This window comes from Apus apus, chromosome 2 (genome assembly GCF_020740795.1).
Source record: "Apus apus isolate bApuApu2 chromosome 2, bApuApu2.pri.cur, whole genome shotgun sequence".
NCBI lineage: Eukaryota > Metazoa > Chordata > Aves > Apodiformes > Apodidae > Apus > Apus apus.
In genome coordinates, this window is record NC_067283.1 from 17987523 (window position 1) to 18002840 (window position 15318).

Consider the following 15318-nt stretch of genomic DNA (forward strand, 5'->3'; position numbering starts at 1 on the left):
CACCCCACGAGCCCCCAGCCTCACCCCCGCCACCGCGCACGCGCAGCCACCCTCCCGCCCCGCCCCCTCGCGGCTCCGCCCGCCGCCGCGGCGCACGCGCAGTCAGGCCGGCCGGAGGCGGCCGACCCGGCCCCGCGGGCTTCACCTCCCCCCGGTGCGCCTGCGCAGCCCGGCGCGAGGCAGGGCGCGGGGCAGTGCGCCTGCGCGGTGCTGGCTCGGGGCAGTGCGCCTGCGCGACGCTGGCGGCCGCCGGGGCGGGGGGGCGCGGGCGGGTTCCGCCCCCTGGCGGCGCTGTTGCCTGGCAACGGGCTCCCCGGTAATCGCAGCGGCAACAGGGAGCCGGCCCGCGCCTGGGCGGGCGGGTCAGCGGGCGAGCCGGGGCCCGGTTCGCTGGAGCGGGCCGAGGGCGAGGAGGGCCCGGGGGGAGCTGCGCAGTGGGAAGAAGCGAGAGGCCCCCGCAGAGAGGTGGTCACTTTGCCGTGCCCGGGGTCCCTCGGGGAGGTGGGCGCTTCCCCGCCCGGTTCCCTCTGCCGGGGGATGGCTGCGCAGAGTGCTCGGGAGAGCGTCTACACCCTCCTGCCCCGCCTGGAGGAGAAGCCTGTCAAGCCTCCCAGGTACGTGGGTGCGGCAGTAGCGCTTGCAGGCAGCGTGAGGGCTTCTGGCAAGGCAATACATCTTAACGCGTTATAGAAAGACCCACCAAAAGACCCAACCCAAACCAAAACAACTAAAAAAACCCAACAACAAAATAAAAACACCACAACACCAAAACTCTAGTATTTGCGTAGTTACTGGTTCTCCTAATGAGTCACTAGCTAGCATCTGAGGGTTGGCAGCCTGCTCCATGAACCGATGATTCAGTTTGGTGTCTTCCATGCCATCCTGTTCATTGATGAAGAATTTACAAAGCACTCTTTCCACACAAAGGAGTTACATGACATCTTTGTCATTGACACTTAAAATATTTTTTTAGTGAGCAGTGAAAAGCTACTTAACATTTTTCTCAGTGTCACACTTCTGTTCTTTTAATTTGTCAGGTGTGTCTTCTGACATTGTTTCCTTTGCTTCTTTCTCACCTCTTAACCTTAAAAACATTAAAAATTACTTTTGCTCACCTAGTATTAATTCCTTTGAGAGTTTTTTAAAAGTTCTTATTTGATAATGATGCAAACATAATGTTTTTTCAGATCCCTATTATTTTATATGAAAGAAATCTGATGGTACTTTGAGTGAAAGGTTATCACAGGTCATAACTCAGTAGTTTTAAAATGAGTAAAAATATCAATGACACTCCTTAGGTTCTGGAGACTAAGTATCCAGAAGGCAAAATAACTCCACATTTTTAATGAAGTACTCTAGCATTTTCTAATGTTATGCTCAAGTACACATATATGTATCAGATATTTGCAGACCATACACAAAAGCTGTTATCAGTGTTGCTACTATGGCTTCTATTCACATTACATCCTGTCTGTTACCCTGTTTCAGTATTTCCATGAAATAGGTTGTATCGTATGTAATATTTCTGTTCTTTTTTCCTTACCTGAAGACATGGTACAGTTTTTTCATAAACACTTCTGTGTGTGTGAAAGAAGAACACAACTGTTGATCAGGTTTTGTCTGCTGGAAATTAATGTGACATGTTTCTTGAAGATGGACAGATTTTAAAAGGCACAAGGAGGTAGTCTTAGCTTCAGGAGCAGGGAGTTCTGCTTCCTCAGGAAAACGTCTGTGGCAGCTTGGGCCTTCACACAGAAGCAAGATACTGCTAACCAGCTAATGACTAGTGTTTGGCTTCTTTTGGAGAACATGTTTGCATACTTTTGATTAAAGCAGAAGTTACAGTACCATATGCAGCCTTACTCCAAAACAGCTGTGTGTGCATACCACATTGCATACAGCTTTTCAGGCCTCAGCCCTTCCTGATTTTCACATTAGCCATTTCAGTTGGTACCAAAACCACCACTTATTACAATAGTTCAGTGTCACAGTTCAGATCTGTGTAATACAAGAAACATACAGTTTGCTGTGCTATTTTGGAGCAGTCATCCATCTCATCCAACCTCTTGTAAGAGTCTATAACTGTTTAGCCTGGAGAAAAGGAGGCTGAGGGGAGACCTCCTTCCTCCCTACAACTCGCGGACAGGAGGCTGAAGTGAGGGGGTAGTTGGTCTCTTCTCCTGAGAAACACACAATTAGACAAGAGAAAATGGGTTCAAATTGTGCAAGAGGAATTTGGATTAGATACTTCTTCACTGAAAGGGTAGTTAAACACTGGAACAAGCTGCCCAAGAAGGTGGCTGAATCACCATCCCTGAAACTGTTTAAGCCATATAGATGTGGTGCTGAGAAACATGGTTTCACTGGAGTTGGTAGAGTTAGGTTATGGTTGGACTCAATGATCTTAAAGGTCTTTTCCAACAAGAACAATTCTGTACATGTAGGTAGTGTTTCCTGAAGTGTGATAATACTGACCTTGGAGACAGAAGAAGGAAGGAGCAAGCTGACTTAAAAAAAAAAAAAAAAGCAACTTGTCAGTGCAGAGCTGGGCTTAGCTATAGTATGGAGATTGTATGAATGATGGCCTTTATTTGGGAGAGAGTACCGCAAAAATAACTTAGGCTTTTGGCATGAACTACTGCAAAAATATATATTCTTTGAAGAAGTATTTTTAATAATTTTCTGACCTTTAATTTCTCTATGCTATTTTTTATTGTTAAGGTATATATCCATATATAGACCATCTGTGAAACAAGAAGCAGAGAAAAATAAAGCAAAGCAGAAAACTATGGGACCAGCAAAAGTTGAAGTGCCATCTCCAAAAAACTTTCTGCAGAAACGTTCAAAGGAACCTAAGCTACCAGCAAGTAAGCATAGACATGAAATATGAAATGTAATGTATTTTTTTTATTCTGAAATTGATAGTACTAATTTTGAAAATAAGAATAATTGGTTTTTAATAAAATTAACATTTTTTTTCTATGCTGGAGCGGGATCTCTGGTATCAAAATTATGTTTCTATTTTACAAAGATGTTTCTTATTTATTGCATAATATACTGAAACAAGGATCAAGGACATTATATATGTAATTAGAAAATACAGTAAGCATTTACTGTCATGTGGTGAAAAACCAGTTGAAACATAAAGAAAAAATAGGTCTCCTTTGGCTGCAGCTATTCAGATGTTGAAAATGTGTTGATGGTATGTTCTATCCTGCTAATATTTCAATTTGTAATTATGTAGTTTACATTTGTACGTCATTCTTTCTGCAGCTATTTGTTAATATCAAAGTAAATAATATGAATGGGGGTATTAGAAGTTAACTAATTGTTTTTTATGCTTGAAGAGATTCAGAGAAGTGTGTGTGCCTTTCTTGATGTTGTGTGCCTTTCTTGATGTTATGAGCAACATACATCTTTCCTCTTCAGAACTCATTTTTGGCTCTTAATCCCATAGCATTAAATTAGTTGGCAGTGTTCATTCCATGGAATTTTTTTTGCCGAGCTGAATGCCACAGAAAGAAGAAAGTTTGCAACACTTCGTTGCAAAATGCATCCTATCTTTGGGCACAAATTATAATTCTAAGTATAAGAGGTTGACAGTTCTCATGTTCAGCCTCATGGCCAGTTCTGCAAGGGTGGAGTGACCTTCTTAGTGCTGCTGGAGTTCTAAGTATGTTGCTGTCAGAATTTGTACCTGAGTTCTAAAGTTTCAGCTTGAAATTGTTTTTAGCCTGGAAAAATATGAAACCTAAATGTACAGTACAAAAAAAAACCCTCTCTAAGAGAATGTAGGAGTCCAGCACTCAAATTTATGTGGCACATACAAATGGCTTTAACAATGAAAATACAGACTGTCCCAGGAGCCTTTACAGGCTTAATACCTCAGGCAATATGGATTATTAGAACCTTAAAGTAAGCTTTGGTCCCAGAGGTCCTGTAGTCATCCTGGGTCAATTTTGCATAAAGCCTTCACTTTTTCAGATTATATCAACATTGTTCAGTATACCAGCATGTAGTACTTAATGACATCTGAGCAGGAATGCTTCCAAGCTCAAGACCTTGTTCTGTTACCACACTAGCGGTTTAGATGGCCACAGGAAAGAAAGTTGATTTGCCAATAATTTGCATCAGTCCATAAGATCCCTTTTAACTACTTGCATTATAAAACTAGCGTTATCTACTTCAAATTTGCTATCTATTGAGATAGAGCACTCTAATTTTCTCAAGCAGCTCACAATATTTCTATTTCAACTTGTTGATTCAGGGCTTCATAATAGCAGTATGTGCTTGAATGTTTGTATTTGTAGTCAATGTATGAAAGCCTCAGAATGGCTATGCCACATCATAGCTTCAATCCAGACTAGTAATTTCATTGCCATGATTAGGTCCTAACAGATCGTGAGAAAGAACTGCATCACTAACTCAGAAAGTTCTTGTACCTTCATTGGATGGAATTTCATAACTACCTCAGAGAAGTTACTTTCATCACTTGGAATTTAGCCAATTATCAGTTGTCTAAATGGGATTATGGCATGTTTATGGTATCAGTGCCACCTTCAAAATTGGGTTTGATCCAACTGGTTAAAAAACAGACTGCAAGGGCAGAACAGAAAGATTATATTTTTTTCCCCAAAGTGTGGGATAGTGTCATTGTTTTAGAGTCTGATTACTCACCACTTCCTTACAAAAGGTATGTTTCTTAACCCTCAGTTGAATCTTGTTGTATTGCTAGACTCTGGCATACATTTTAACCAAACTTGTTTGCTGGCTCCAGAAGTGGGGGCTCCCAAAATAGCAAGTGTGCACCAGTGTACTGCAGATAAGGAGGAGCCAGTGCTTACGGAGAAACTTCAGAGATCTTCTTTCCAAAAGGACATCCTAAGGGAAGCAGGGATTTACATCCACATGTCCTCCAGTACTAAGATATGGTGAGCTATCAGGTTGCAAAAAAAATGCCCAGGAAAACACTGATTTGTGGGGTCAGTATCAGGAAACCAACTGTTGCAGGAATGAGCTCTGACACATGTGACATTACAGTTATTTTCTGTCAAAGAAGAACTTGAACTCAAATAACCCAAATCAAATCATTGTCTCTGATAATGACTGTGAATTAGAGTTATATCTAGTGGGAGATGTGGTGGAAAATGGATTGTCTTTCCTTACTCACCTGAAGTGAGACTACTCAGGCAACTACTGACTTTCTGTTGCTGCTTTGCAGAAAAGATTACACTAAAAAGGAGGAATTTCAATATTTTCTGAAGAAAGAATTGTGAGAAATTGTTTACCAGTGTTAGGGAGCAGCAAGAGCAGGAGTCATCCCTCAGGGAAGGTGAACCAGAAATTGAGGGCAGCCACAGTGTAAGCTGCCCTCAATGACCTCACCAACAGGGTACAGTCCCACCACACCAGAGGCAGGCAAGCAGAGTGGGATGGTGATGAAAACATGTCCTATTAATGGCCTACTGACCATCAGGCAAGATGGGGTAACAGGCCAGGTCTATCCAGTGATTCTATTTAGCTCGTCAGGAATAGGACTAGGAGCAGGCACTGCTGACAGAGCTCAGCTAGGCACTGACAGGACAGGACTGAAATGGGTCTCCTGAGCCCAAGGGTGTGGGGTGGATGCCCCAGGTGAGACTAGGCAAGGCCATTAATGCCTCAGGGCCCTGAAAATGAACATCTGAAGTAAAAGTCATTAAAATTACTTTTGAAAAAAGTCCCATACTATTCCAGTTAAGAGGAAATGAGTGGCATATCGTAAAGAAAACCCATCTAAAACAACATATTTCCTAGGTTCTGAAAACTTCTGTTATGCCAAAAAAGCATACTTGTTTTCATCATAGTACCTAGAGCTTGACCCTACATATTGACTCTACTCTACTCTGACAGCTTGACTCTACATATTTTCATCATAGTACATTCTCAGTCCTTTCATTGTAGATACAGTTGGTTTATATTTTAAAGTAATTTTTTACATAATTTTTCCTTTTGAAAAATGTAATAACATTAAATTGCAACATTCTTCATGTTTTTTGCTGAGAATGTTTACATGCTCAATTCACAGGAAAAAAAGAACAAGATAGTAAGAAATTGCCTGCTTTATCAGTGCCACGGAGGACAGATCACCCAGTTATGGGAATTCAGAGTAAAAAGAATTTTATAAATACGAATGCAGTTGCTGCTATCACAGAATTACCTAAAAAGCCTCGGCCTATTAATGTTGATAGGAGACAGGGAGATAAATATCTGCTTGAAGCTTCAGGACTTGTTCCAAAATATATTAAAAAAAAGGTAAGTTTTATTAAATTACAGTGGAAATACCAGTAGCAATGCCTGTTTTAAGTTCTCTATTGCATTCTCCTATGAAATGTTTATGATATTAAGTTCCTGGAGCATGTCAGCAACAGCTTCTTACCATAGATGGTGGATGAGCCAACCAGTGGTCATGCTCTTCTGATTCTGCTACTTACAGATGAGAAAGAACTGGTCACAAGTGTGATAATCAGTAATAGTCTTGGTTGCACAGGTCATGAAATAGTTCAAGATCCCCTCCTCGTCTGGGAGGCAGGTGGTAATGTACCAACCCTGTACTTCAGGAGAGCAAACTTCAGCTTATTCAGGGAACTAGTAGGTAGGACCCTGTGAAAGAAAAAGCTCTGAAAAGCAAAAGATCTTGAAAGAGCTGGTATGACTCTAAGGACAACCTCATCCAAGCACAAGAACAGTCCATTCCACTACTCAGGAAAACAAGATGTAGCAGGCATCTGGCTTATCTAAACTGGTAGCACATGACAGAGCATTATGCAAAAAGAGACATGACATATGACATAACTCATGACAGAGAAGATGCAAAAAAGTGACCTGCAGCCTATCACTATTGCCTTGTGAGAAGAGACCAGCACCTGCCTCTCTACAATGTCCTTTCAGTTAGTTGTAGAGAGTGATAAGGTCTCTTCTCAGCCTCCTTTTCTTTAGACTAAACAGCCCCAGTTCCCTCAGCCACTTTCCCTAAGACTTGTTCTCTAGGCCTTTCACCACCCTAACCGCTCTTCTCTGCACCAGTTCCAGCACCTCATTGTCCTTCTTATAGTGAGGTGCCCAAAACCTAACACAGTATTTGAGGTGTGGCCTCGCTAGTGTTGAACACAGAGGGATGATCACCTCTTGGTCCTGCTTGCTACACTATTTCTAATACAGGCCAGGATGCTGTTGGCCTTCTCGGCCACCTGGCCACACTGCTGGCTCATAATCAGCCACCTGTTGATCACCACTCCAAGGTCCCTTTCCGCTGGGCAGCTCTCCAACCACCCTTCCCCCAGCCTGTAACACTGCACGGGGTTGTTGTGGCCCAAGTGCAGGACCCGGCACTTGGCCTTATTGAAGCTCATACAATTGACCTCAGCTCATTGATCCAGTCTTTCTCATTGAGGTAATTGATAAAGATGTTAAATAGAAGTGGTCCCAACACTGATCCCTGAGGAACTCCACTTGTGACCTGTCCCAGCTGGATTTAGCTCCACTCACCACCACTCTCTGGGTCTGGCCATCCAGCCAACAGAGCGTATGCCCATCCAAGCCATGATCAGCCAGTTTTTTCATTACAATGCAGTGGGAGACAGTGTCAAAGGCTTTATGGAAGTCCAGGTACACAACACCCACAGCCTTTTCCCTCATCCACCAGGCCAGACATCTTGTCATAGAAGGAGATCAGGTTCAACAGGCAGGACCTTCCTTTCATAAATGCGTGCTGACTGGGCCTAACCACCTGTTTGTTCCGTATGTGGTGTGTAATGGCACTCAAGTTGATTTGTTCCATGACCTTCCCTGGCACCGAGGTCAGACTGACAGGTCTGTAGTTTCCCTGATCCTCCCTCTGGCCTTTTGTGTAGATGGGTGTCACATTTGCCACCCTCCAAATTGCTGGGACTTCTGGTCAAGATTTCTGATAAATGATGGAAAGAGGCTTGGTGACCATGTCCACCAGTTCCTTCAGTACTCTTGGGTGCAACCCACCCAGCCCCATAGACTTGTGTATATTTACACGTTGCAGCAGGTCCCTGACCATTTCCTCTTTGATTGAGAAAGCAATGTTCAGCAAAAATCAGGATACAGGAGCAACCCTTCAAAGAAAGTACTTAAGGAATGTGTTTCAGAGTGCAGAATCTGACACCATATAGAAATGTAAAATATTAAACAGCTTGCTGTCATTAAGGGGTTTCAAACTCCTCACTTAACCATCAGTTCTTATAAATAGATGTTTTGGTTTCTGGATTCTGTTGTCTTCCAAGGCTGCAAAAATAAATTGAAGGGAATTGTTTATACGTCTTACTCAGGCTACAAAGACAATAATGTTTGATACTTCTAAGAACACAGTGATTTAGGATTGTATTGCTCTGTAGCACAACATTCCATTTCAAGCTGTCTTTGGAAATGTAATATACTATGGATGACAGGTATGTCTTTGTTTCCTTCTTAAAAGCACGTATAATAAACTTCTGCTTTACTGTTATAGGACTATGGTGTTATACCAAAATATGTAACAGAGAGAAAGGAAAAAATGAAGAAAGCTCAGAAAGAATATGAGGACAGTATCTTGGAGTATCTCAAGAAAAGAGCCATGAAAGTTCTATCTGATGAAGAAAGGAAGTGTCTTCTGCAGGTGCATATTTTGATTTAGTGTAATTAGTAACATGTACAGAAGATTAAATAAGGTAATATAAGTCCATATAAATAATATACTAGATTTTTTAAGCGAGGCAAATGAGTTAGGTAATTTTCCACTAGGCGGAGCTGTAGAACAGTTGTAAACTGAACGGAAGGGAGCTGATGTAGCTACAGTTTTAGTCCAGTTTTAGAAGTGTTTCAATTCTGTAAGATTCCTATCTCCCTTAATGACTTGGGATTTCAATGAAGCTCCATAGGAATGCAGTTCTGACTCTCTGCTTGTGAATCATGGAAAAATATATTACTTTTTTATTGATGTCTAACATTTCCAATTTCATTGGCAGTTTCTATATTCACAGTGTGACCTCACTGACTAAAGCATTCAGTCATGCTTTAAAATGTGGCAAAACCAGAAAACAGAATTGAATTGCAAGATATTCATAAAACTAAGACTGGAAATTTTGTATTTTTTCAAGCTGTTTTGGATGCTGTCTTTTATACAGTTTTTATTGCACAAGATCTTCTAAAGATAAATAATATACCATAAAAGAAGTAGAGCAGAACAGAGACATTTTAAAAGTATATCCTGTCCTGGAACTGGAATTTTGCATTACCTCATTTTAGACAGATTTCCCATGAAAATGAGGCTTATATTATTGTGGTATCTGTTCCTTAAAAACTTGATCTTAGCAACCACGTGAAACAAAATAGTGGGTGGGTGGATGGATGGACAGGCGGACGGATGGATGGATGGATGAACGGACATCTCCAAGGTGCTAAATTCCCACAAAAAAGCCAGCAGTATATCTAGACAGAAATCACAGCATATAACTCACTTTCAAAGATTCATTGGTTAATCAACAAGATGCAAATAGCTAGCACAATGGTGTCTGTTGCTTATGGAGCAAGCAGGAGAAGCTAGGAAGGAAAATGGAAGAGAGGTGAGAGTATTGCATTGACAACAACATAAATAACATAACAGCAAGGATGAAGATGAAGATATTTTTATGGTGGGAAGGGCATGGGACAAGCTGATGGCCCAGCAAGTTAACTATGCAGCAAAAATATATGTGCCAAAAGGCATGTGAGTTCAGCTGCTCACAGTTCTGCATTTAGTTTGATTAAAATTATGTTATGTATTTTTAAAATACAAGAGTGCACTGAAATACTTTTTATTAAAATGTTTTTTGATTGTTTTTATTAATTCTCTTTAATTTAAAAAAAAAGTTTGCTCTTTCATGGGCCAGATTACTTGTACTTTTATACTGTTAGAAGGAATTAGTGCCTCTGGGGTATCTGGCTTCTACCCAGTGCTCAGCTGTAGACATATGGGAATTCCCATCTCTCAAACTAATTGACATTGCTAGTGAACACATGTGCACTATCTGATTTGAAAGAATACATGGCAATAGGTGTCTGAGAACAAAATCAAACCCCACGAACTTACAAAAATGAAGAGAAATAATTCGTGCCAACATTTTTTGAACTCTCTCTCCATTATGCTCACTTTGGTTGGGATTTTATGAGAATAAAAGAGAACGTTGATAAATGCAGTACATATTTCTTACTGATCCAGCACGTGTTAGAATTCCTTATATAGAGTTAGCTATTCAGTTTGTGACCTAGCCCGTAGCAGTAGTGGTCAGCATATGACATTGCTGTTGGAGGAGCTGTGAGGGAGAGTTTTATAGAGGGAGTCAAGTGCTGCTTTTGATCTCCCTGTTCTGCAGGATTAGAGTAAATTGTGATGAGTACGTGCTCTAATGTGTTTAAAAATTCACTGTTTTCAATTATTTCCATACTAGTTTTTACTAATGTTCTCAAAGAAGAGTTATTTAAAAGAAGCAATTAATCTCTCTTCTATGAAGTTTTGGAAATAGGTCATTTATTTTCATGACTATATATTTGTAAACTGTATCTGATGCCTGGTTTACTAGGAGCTGTATTTAAGTGCTTTACATCCTTGCATTGCACAGACAAGTAGCACTACAAGACAGTAAACAAATAACCTTTTTCTGTAAGTTTCACATCTTGAAGTAGGTTTTAAATTTATGTAGATATTTGTGTTTAAAGATTGTTGGAATAATCTTTATGGACAATACTTAGGTGCTTAATATAAATATGCAAAAAGCACAAATTGCTATGCAATAAATACACTGCTTTGAATCAGTAAAATATTAGTTTGTATTACAAGTGTGGTTTTCTTAGTCAGTATTGGCAGGAAGAGGTCATTTTTTCCTATGAAATCAATCCCTATAGTGGACACAATCATGTAAATTTTAAAGCACAAGAGTCCACGAGTTCTGAAATAGAATAAACAATCTTCAAAGCTAAAAATGTATTAAGAATAATTCTTCTGAATTTAACTTCAGTATGTTAATCAAGTAGCCAACCTGGAAGAAAAGGTTCTTAACAATAGTGGAGAAGAAGGACATGAGGTTGGAAATCACAACATGCCATAAAATCAGTGCATCAGCTGAATCCAGTTTTAGTTACGGAAGAGAGTTGGAAACTTTAATTCCCAAGAGAGTAACTTCAGTGCTTAGTTTATGAATATAATTTGTGATCTCCTCTAACAAAAAATCTGACAGCCAAAACCATTTTGAAATAGGTATTTTTTCACTGACAGGGATGTTGTATTATTTATTCATTGCTGTATGAGTTCCTTGTAGTAGCTGTTATTAAGCTTACCCATATAGGATTCATGAGGACATTTGATGCACTGGATAAACTATTAAATCCTCATATGCATGTGTAGGATGTATAGATTTTTATCCTCTTGAGGAGAGAATTTAAGAGCAATTGTTGCAGTAATTGTGAGGATGTAAAGACAAGTTTAAATTTTATTTTTCTACCACAGTCTGGTTCTGTGCAGCATCTATTGATGAATAAAAGTTTGTCTCTAATGTTGAATTAACAGGTTTACGAGTACATTTCAGCAGATTGCATGGGGTTTTTAGGCAAGGGTTTAGTCTTGGGCTTTTATATATAGAAGCTGTAGTTCACTTTGTCTGCTACAGTAATGCTACTATAGCATCATTCAAGAGGTAGCAGTTATTAAGATTATTGTAGACAGAGTCAAGGACAGCTAGGTTTTTTAGTCCAAATGCTAAGTAAGCCACCTATAGTTGTTATTGTAAATGTAGATTAGGAAGGGAATGTAATTATTTAGAATTTTTTCAAAGCTGTTCATAGAAGTCAGAAAGTTGTGGGGTCAGTTTGGTGTCTGTGGTCTGAGCAAAGCCTCAACTATGGAAAATGAAGCTGGTGGTGAGATGAAGTGAAACTGTTGATGCTGAATTTTGGTTGGAGTTCCAAATATTGGTACTCTTGTGATTACTTAAGGTAGCTAACATCGCTGTGTGTGATGTGCTATGTGTGGTAGCCAGATTGCAGTTTGTAAGGTAATTCCTGTTGCATTTTGGAGAAAAGAAAGCATTAGAGAGTTGTGAGTTGGGAGGCAGCTTTTATGTATCCTAGTAGTTCCTCAGTGAGCATACTAGCCTTACATACGGTGGAGCAGTCCAAGTTGCCTACCTGTAGATCACTGAAAGCATAGAAGGTCTCATATAGAATAAGAAACAGCCATTCTTCATTTACCTTGTGCAGTTTTTCTTGAAGATACTGAGGATTGGAAATGAAGTGTACAGGCTTCCTTGAGTTCCTGGTAGCCTAGAGAGTTAACACATTGACATACTTTTTTCAGTTTAGCATGTTTGTAGCTTGTCCTTCATTGGCTAGTTTAATTATTGTGTTGGTGCTTCTTAAAAATTGTAATCGTTTCTCTCCAAGGTATAGACTCTTTTAAAGACCACTCCTTATATTGCATCAAAATGAGTCAAAATTACTTCTGTTGCAACTATCTGGACTTTTAAGCATTAATTAACTTTGTCCAATTAAGATGGTTAAACATTATGCATATATTTATATATTATTTTAACACGGCAGTGACACTTACCAAATACAATAATAACAAAAAACCCTAAGTGGTTTATGGCATATTATTCTTAATGAAGTAAGGTTTTCTCATATATCTCCTTTTCATGTAATGGTACTAGGGGCTGAAAAAGAACTGGGATGAAGTGTATCGTGAATTTCAGTGTCTTCCAGTAAAAATAGACACCATACCCAAGATGTTATATAAAGGAAAGCTGGAGACACAGATGAAACAACTGGAGCATGACATAGAAATGATCAAGAAGCACAAAGTTATCTACATTGCAAATGAGTAAGGACTGTTTTTCAGATATTGCCCCTTTTCTCCTTTTCTTTCTCTCTATCCCTACATCTCCAAGAAGTGCTAAATCCTCAGAAGAAATCAACACCACCAACTATTCAGAATAAAACATTCAACTAATATAAGTATGTAGCTTCTTAGAAAAGCTATTACATGAACTGTCATCTATGTAGTTTAGAAGATGTTCTGAAATAAAATTCTTAACTAAACCTTGAGTATTAAAACATGAATTTAAATTATTCTTCTTTGTAATTTTTACTAACTACTAAGATTTATATAAGCATCATACAAAAAAGCATGAAAACTACTGTTTCTTATGTTTGGAGCACTTCTTTCCTTTCCTAGCCAAAAGGAAGTGAAATAATTTTCTGCCAAAGACAGCTTGGTAAATATAAATAACTTCAGTGTGGGATGGCTTCTGGTCTAGTTATTAAAGAGCTGTTGTGCTTTATTTAAAAGCTTGAGCAGTGGTATTTCTAAACTGCTTGGCTTCTGCATAATATTTTGTGTGCTCATTTTTTGTTACTAAAACAAATTTTGTAGTGGGAGCTGGCTGCACCGGGTTTCTGCCTTCCACCATGGAAGTCCTGACTTACCCCAAGCAGCAGCTGTAGCTGTGCATTTCCCTAAGTTGCTTGAGTAATTGAGATACCATACAGATACCACATGTAGCATGCTGTGTGGTTTTATGTATAAATAATTCTCTAATACTATTGTAAATCTACAGCTAAAGTAGAAAAATGTGTTTTGATTGCTGTTATGTGTGTAATGTTTGAATGAAAGCAGCGTACTAACATGTGAATCAAGACCTAAGTAGAAATTATATCAGCATGCTATACTGCAATTATTTGCATAAAAAGAAAAATTGCTTTTCTTTCATACTGCTTAATGTTTACTTCTGAACACAGCGTTTTCTGTGTGGTACCACCAGCCATCATTGTGACATTATAGTATCTGACATCAGCAGAAGATGAAGTAAAAATTTTCATATGAACTATTAAAACCCAAATTTTCACATACATTAAGTTCCTTTCGTAAATTTGTCAAGGAATGGCTTTGAAGATCTCACAGAAATTCTAGGTATTTCTTGGGTATCTTAAAATTGTCTGTGACACACACTAGGAAAGTGTGGGTGAGCAGGAATGTGTATTTTCCTCTTCATAACTTAGTGTTAAGCAATCATGTTTATTTTTAAGAGACAAGCTGGAAGAAACCTGTGGTTTTGTAAAACATGAATTTTATATACTGTTTACTCAAAATAATGACTTATACTGTATATTTTAGAAAACCACACCAATTATAAGCACTTAATAACATGTCACATTATCTCTTAGTGAAGTACAAGATGCCTGTCTTAAGAAATGCAATATAATCAAACATGGCTGTTTCTTATGGCTTAGAATAAAAAAATTAGATTGGTCTCCAAACCAGCCTGCATTCCCACTGCTTCAGTCTCAGCTTTTAGTTACTCATGGACCATTTGGCTGTGTTAGGTTGAGAATCTGCATTTGGTTCTTCCGTTTATCATCAGTACTAACTTTATGGAAATGCAAAGTAGGTGGTGGCCTATCCCAAAATTTGAGACAACCAACTAGGCCACACTTGGAAACATTCATCATCCAGTAAAAATGACTGCTTTTTAAATTGTCAGAGGGATATTAGTATATTATTGGGAAACTAGGAAGTGAACAGGAAGGCATGCAAAAAGTATTCCTGCTTAACAGCAGAGGGAGAGACTAAAGCCCATGCGCTTCTGTAGCTGATTGGGCTGTCACTCACTAGTGTCTTTCAACAGTACTGTGGGGTTTTTTGCATAAATCTCATATAGTGCTTTGCAGGTAGCTCTGCTGTCACCTGGGATGTTCCCCTCTTGATACACGTGACCAGCTTCTGTGACCTGATGGGGAGGTTGTAACTCCTGTCTATTTTTATCTATATTCTATGTGACCTACCAATATGTCTGATCCTGGAAAAAATGTATTATAATGAATATAATGGAAAATATACACAGAAGGATAACATTCCTACCCTTGAACTCTCACTGGGAAGAATTTTGATACAATACATTTACAGAATCCAAATAATGTAACTCTGTATTTGTAGTTCAGGAAATGCTAGTAACTGGAGGTGTAATGTTTGTGAATCAACTAATACGTTCCATCAGTCTAACTAAAGCAAAAAAAGTTACTACATTCAATAATTCTGATACAATTGTTCCTTCATAAGAGATGAAGGATTAAAGATAAATGTTAACAGAAACAAGTCTGCCCACAGGCTAAAAATTAGCATTACCAGTTTAAATGTTCTCTAAATTCACTAGTCAATTGCTGATAATCAATGACATAGTTAGAATGAAAATAATTAAAATGCCTCTTGCAATTCATAATTCTCAAACTAGTATTTTTTAATGGTCC

The 15318-nt window shown here is 39.1% G+C and overlaps 1 protein-coding gene across 1 annotated transcript; it reads left to right on the forward strand.

Annotated features, from left to right (window-relative positions):
* The first annotated feature begins 422 nt into the window (after positions 1 to 422).
* Positions 423 to 14649, forward strand: ENKUR (enkurin, TRPC channel interacting protein). The gene is made up of 5 exons (XM_051612399.1): positions 423 to 614; positions 2722 to 2867; positions 6068 to 6294; positions 8516 to 8662; positions 12726 to 14649. Exons 1-5 carry the CDS (start codon positions 538 to 540, stop codon positions 12897 to 12899), a joined length of 771 nt encoding a protein of 256 aa, XP_051468359.1. The 5' UTR covers positions 423 to 537; the 3' UTR covers positions 12900 to 14649.
* Positions 14650 to 15318: the final 669 nt, after the last annotated feature.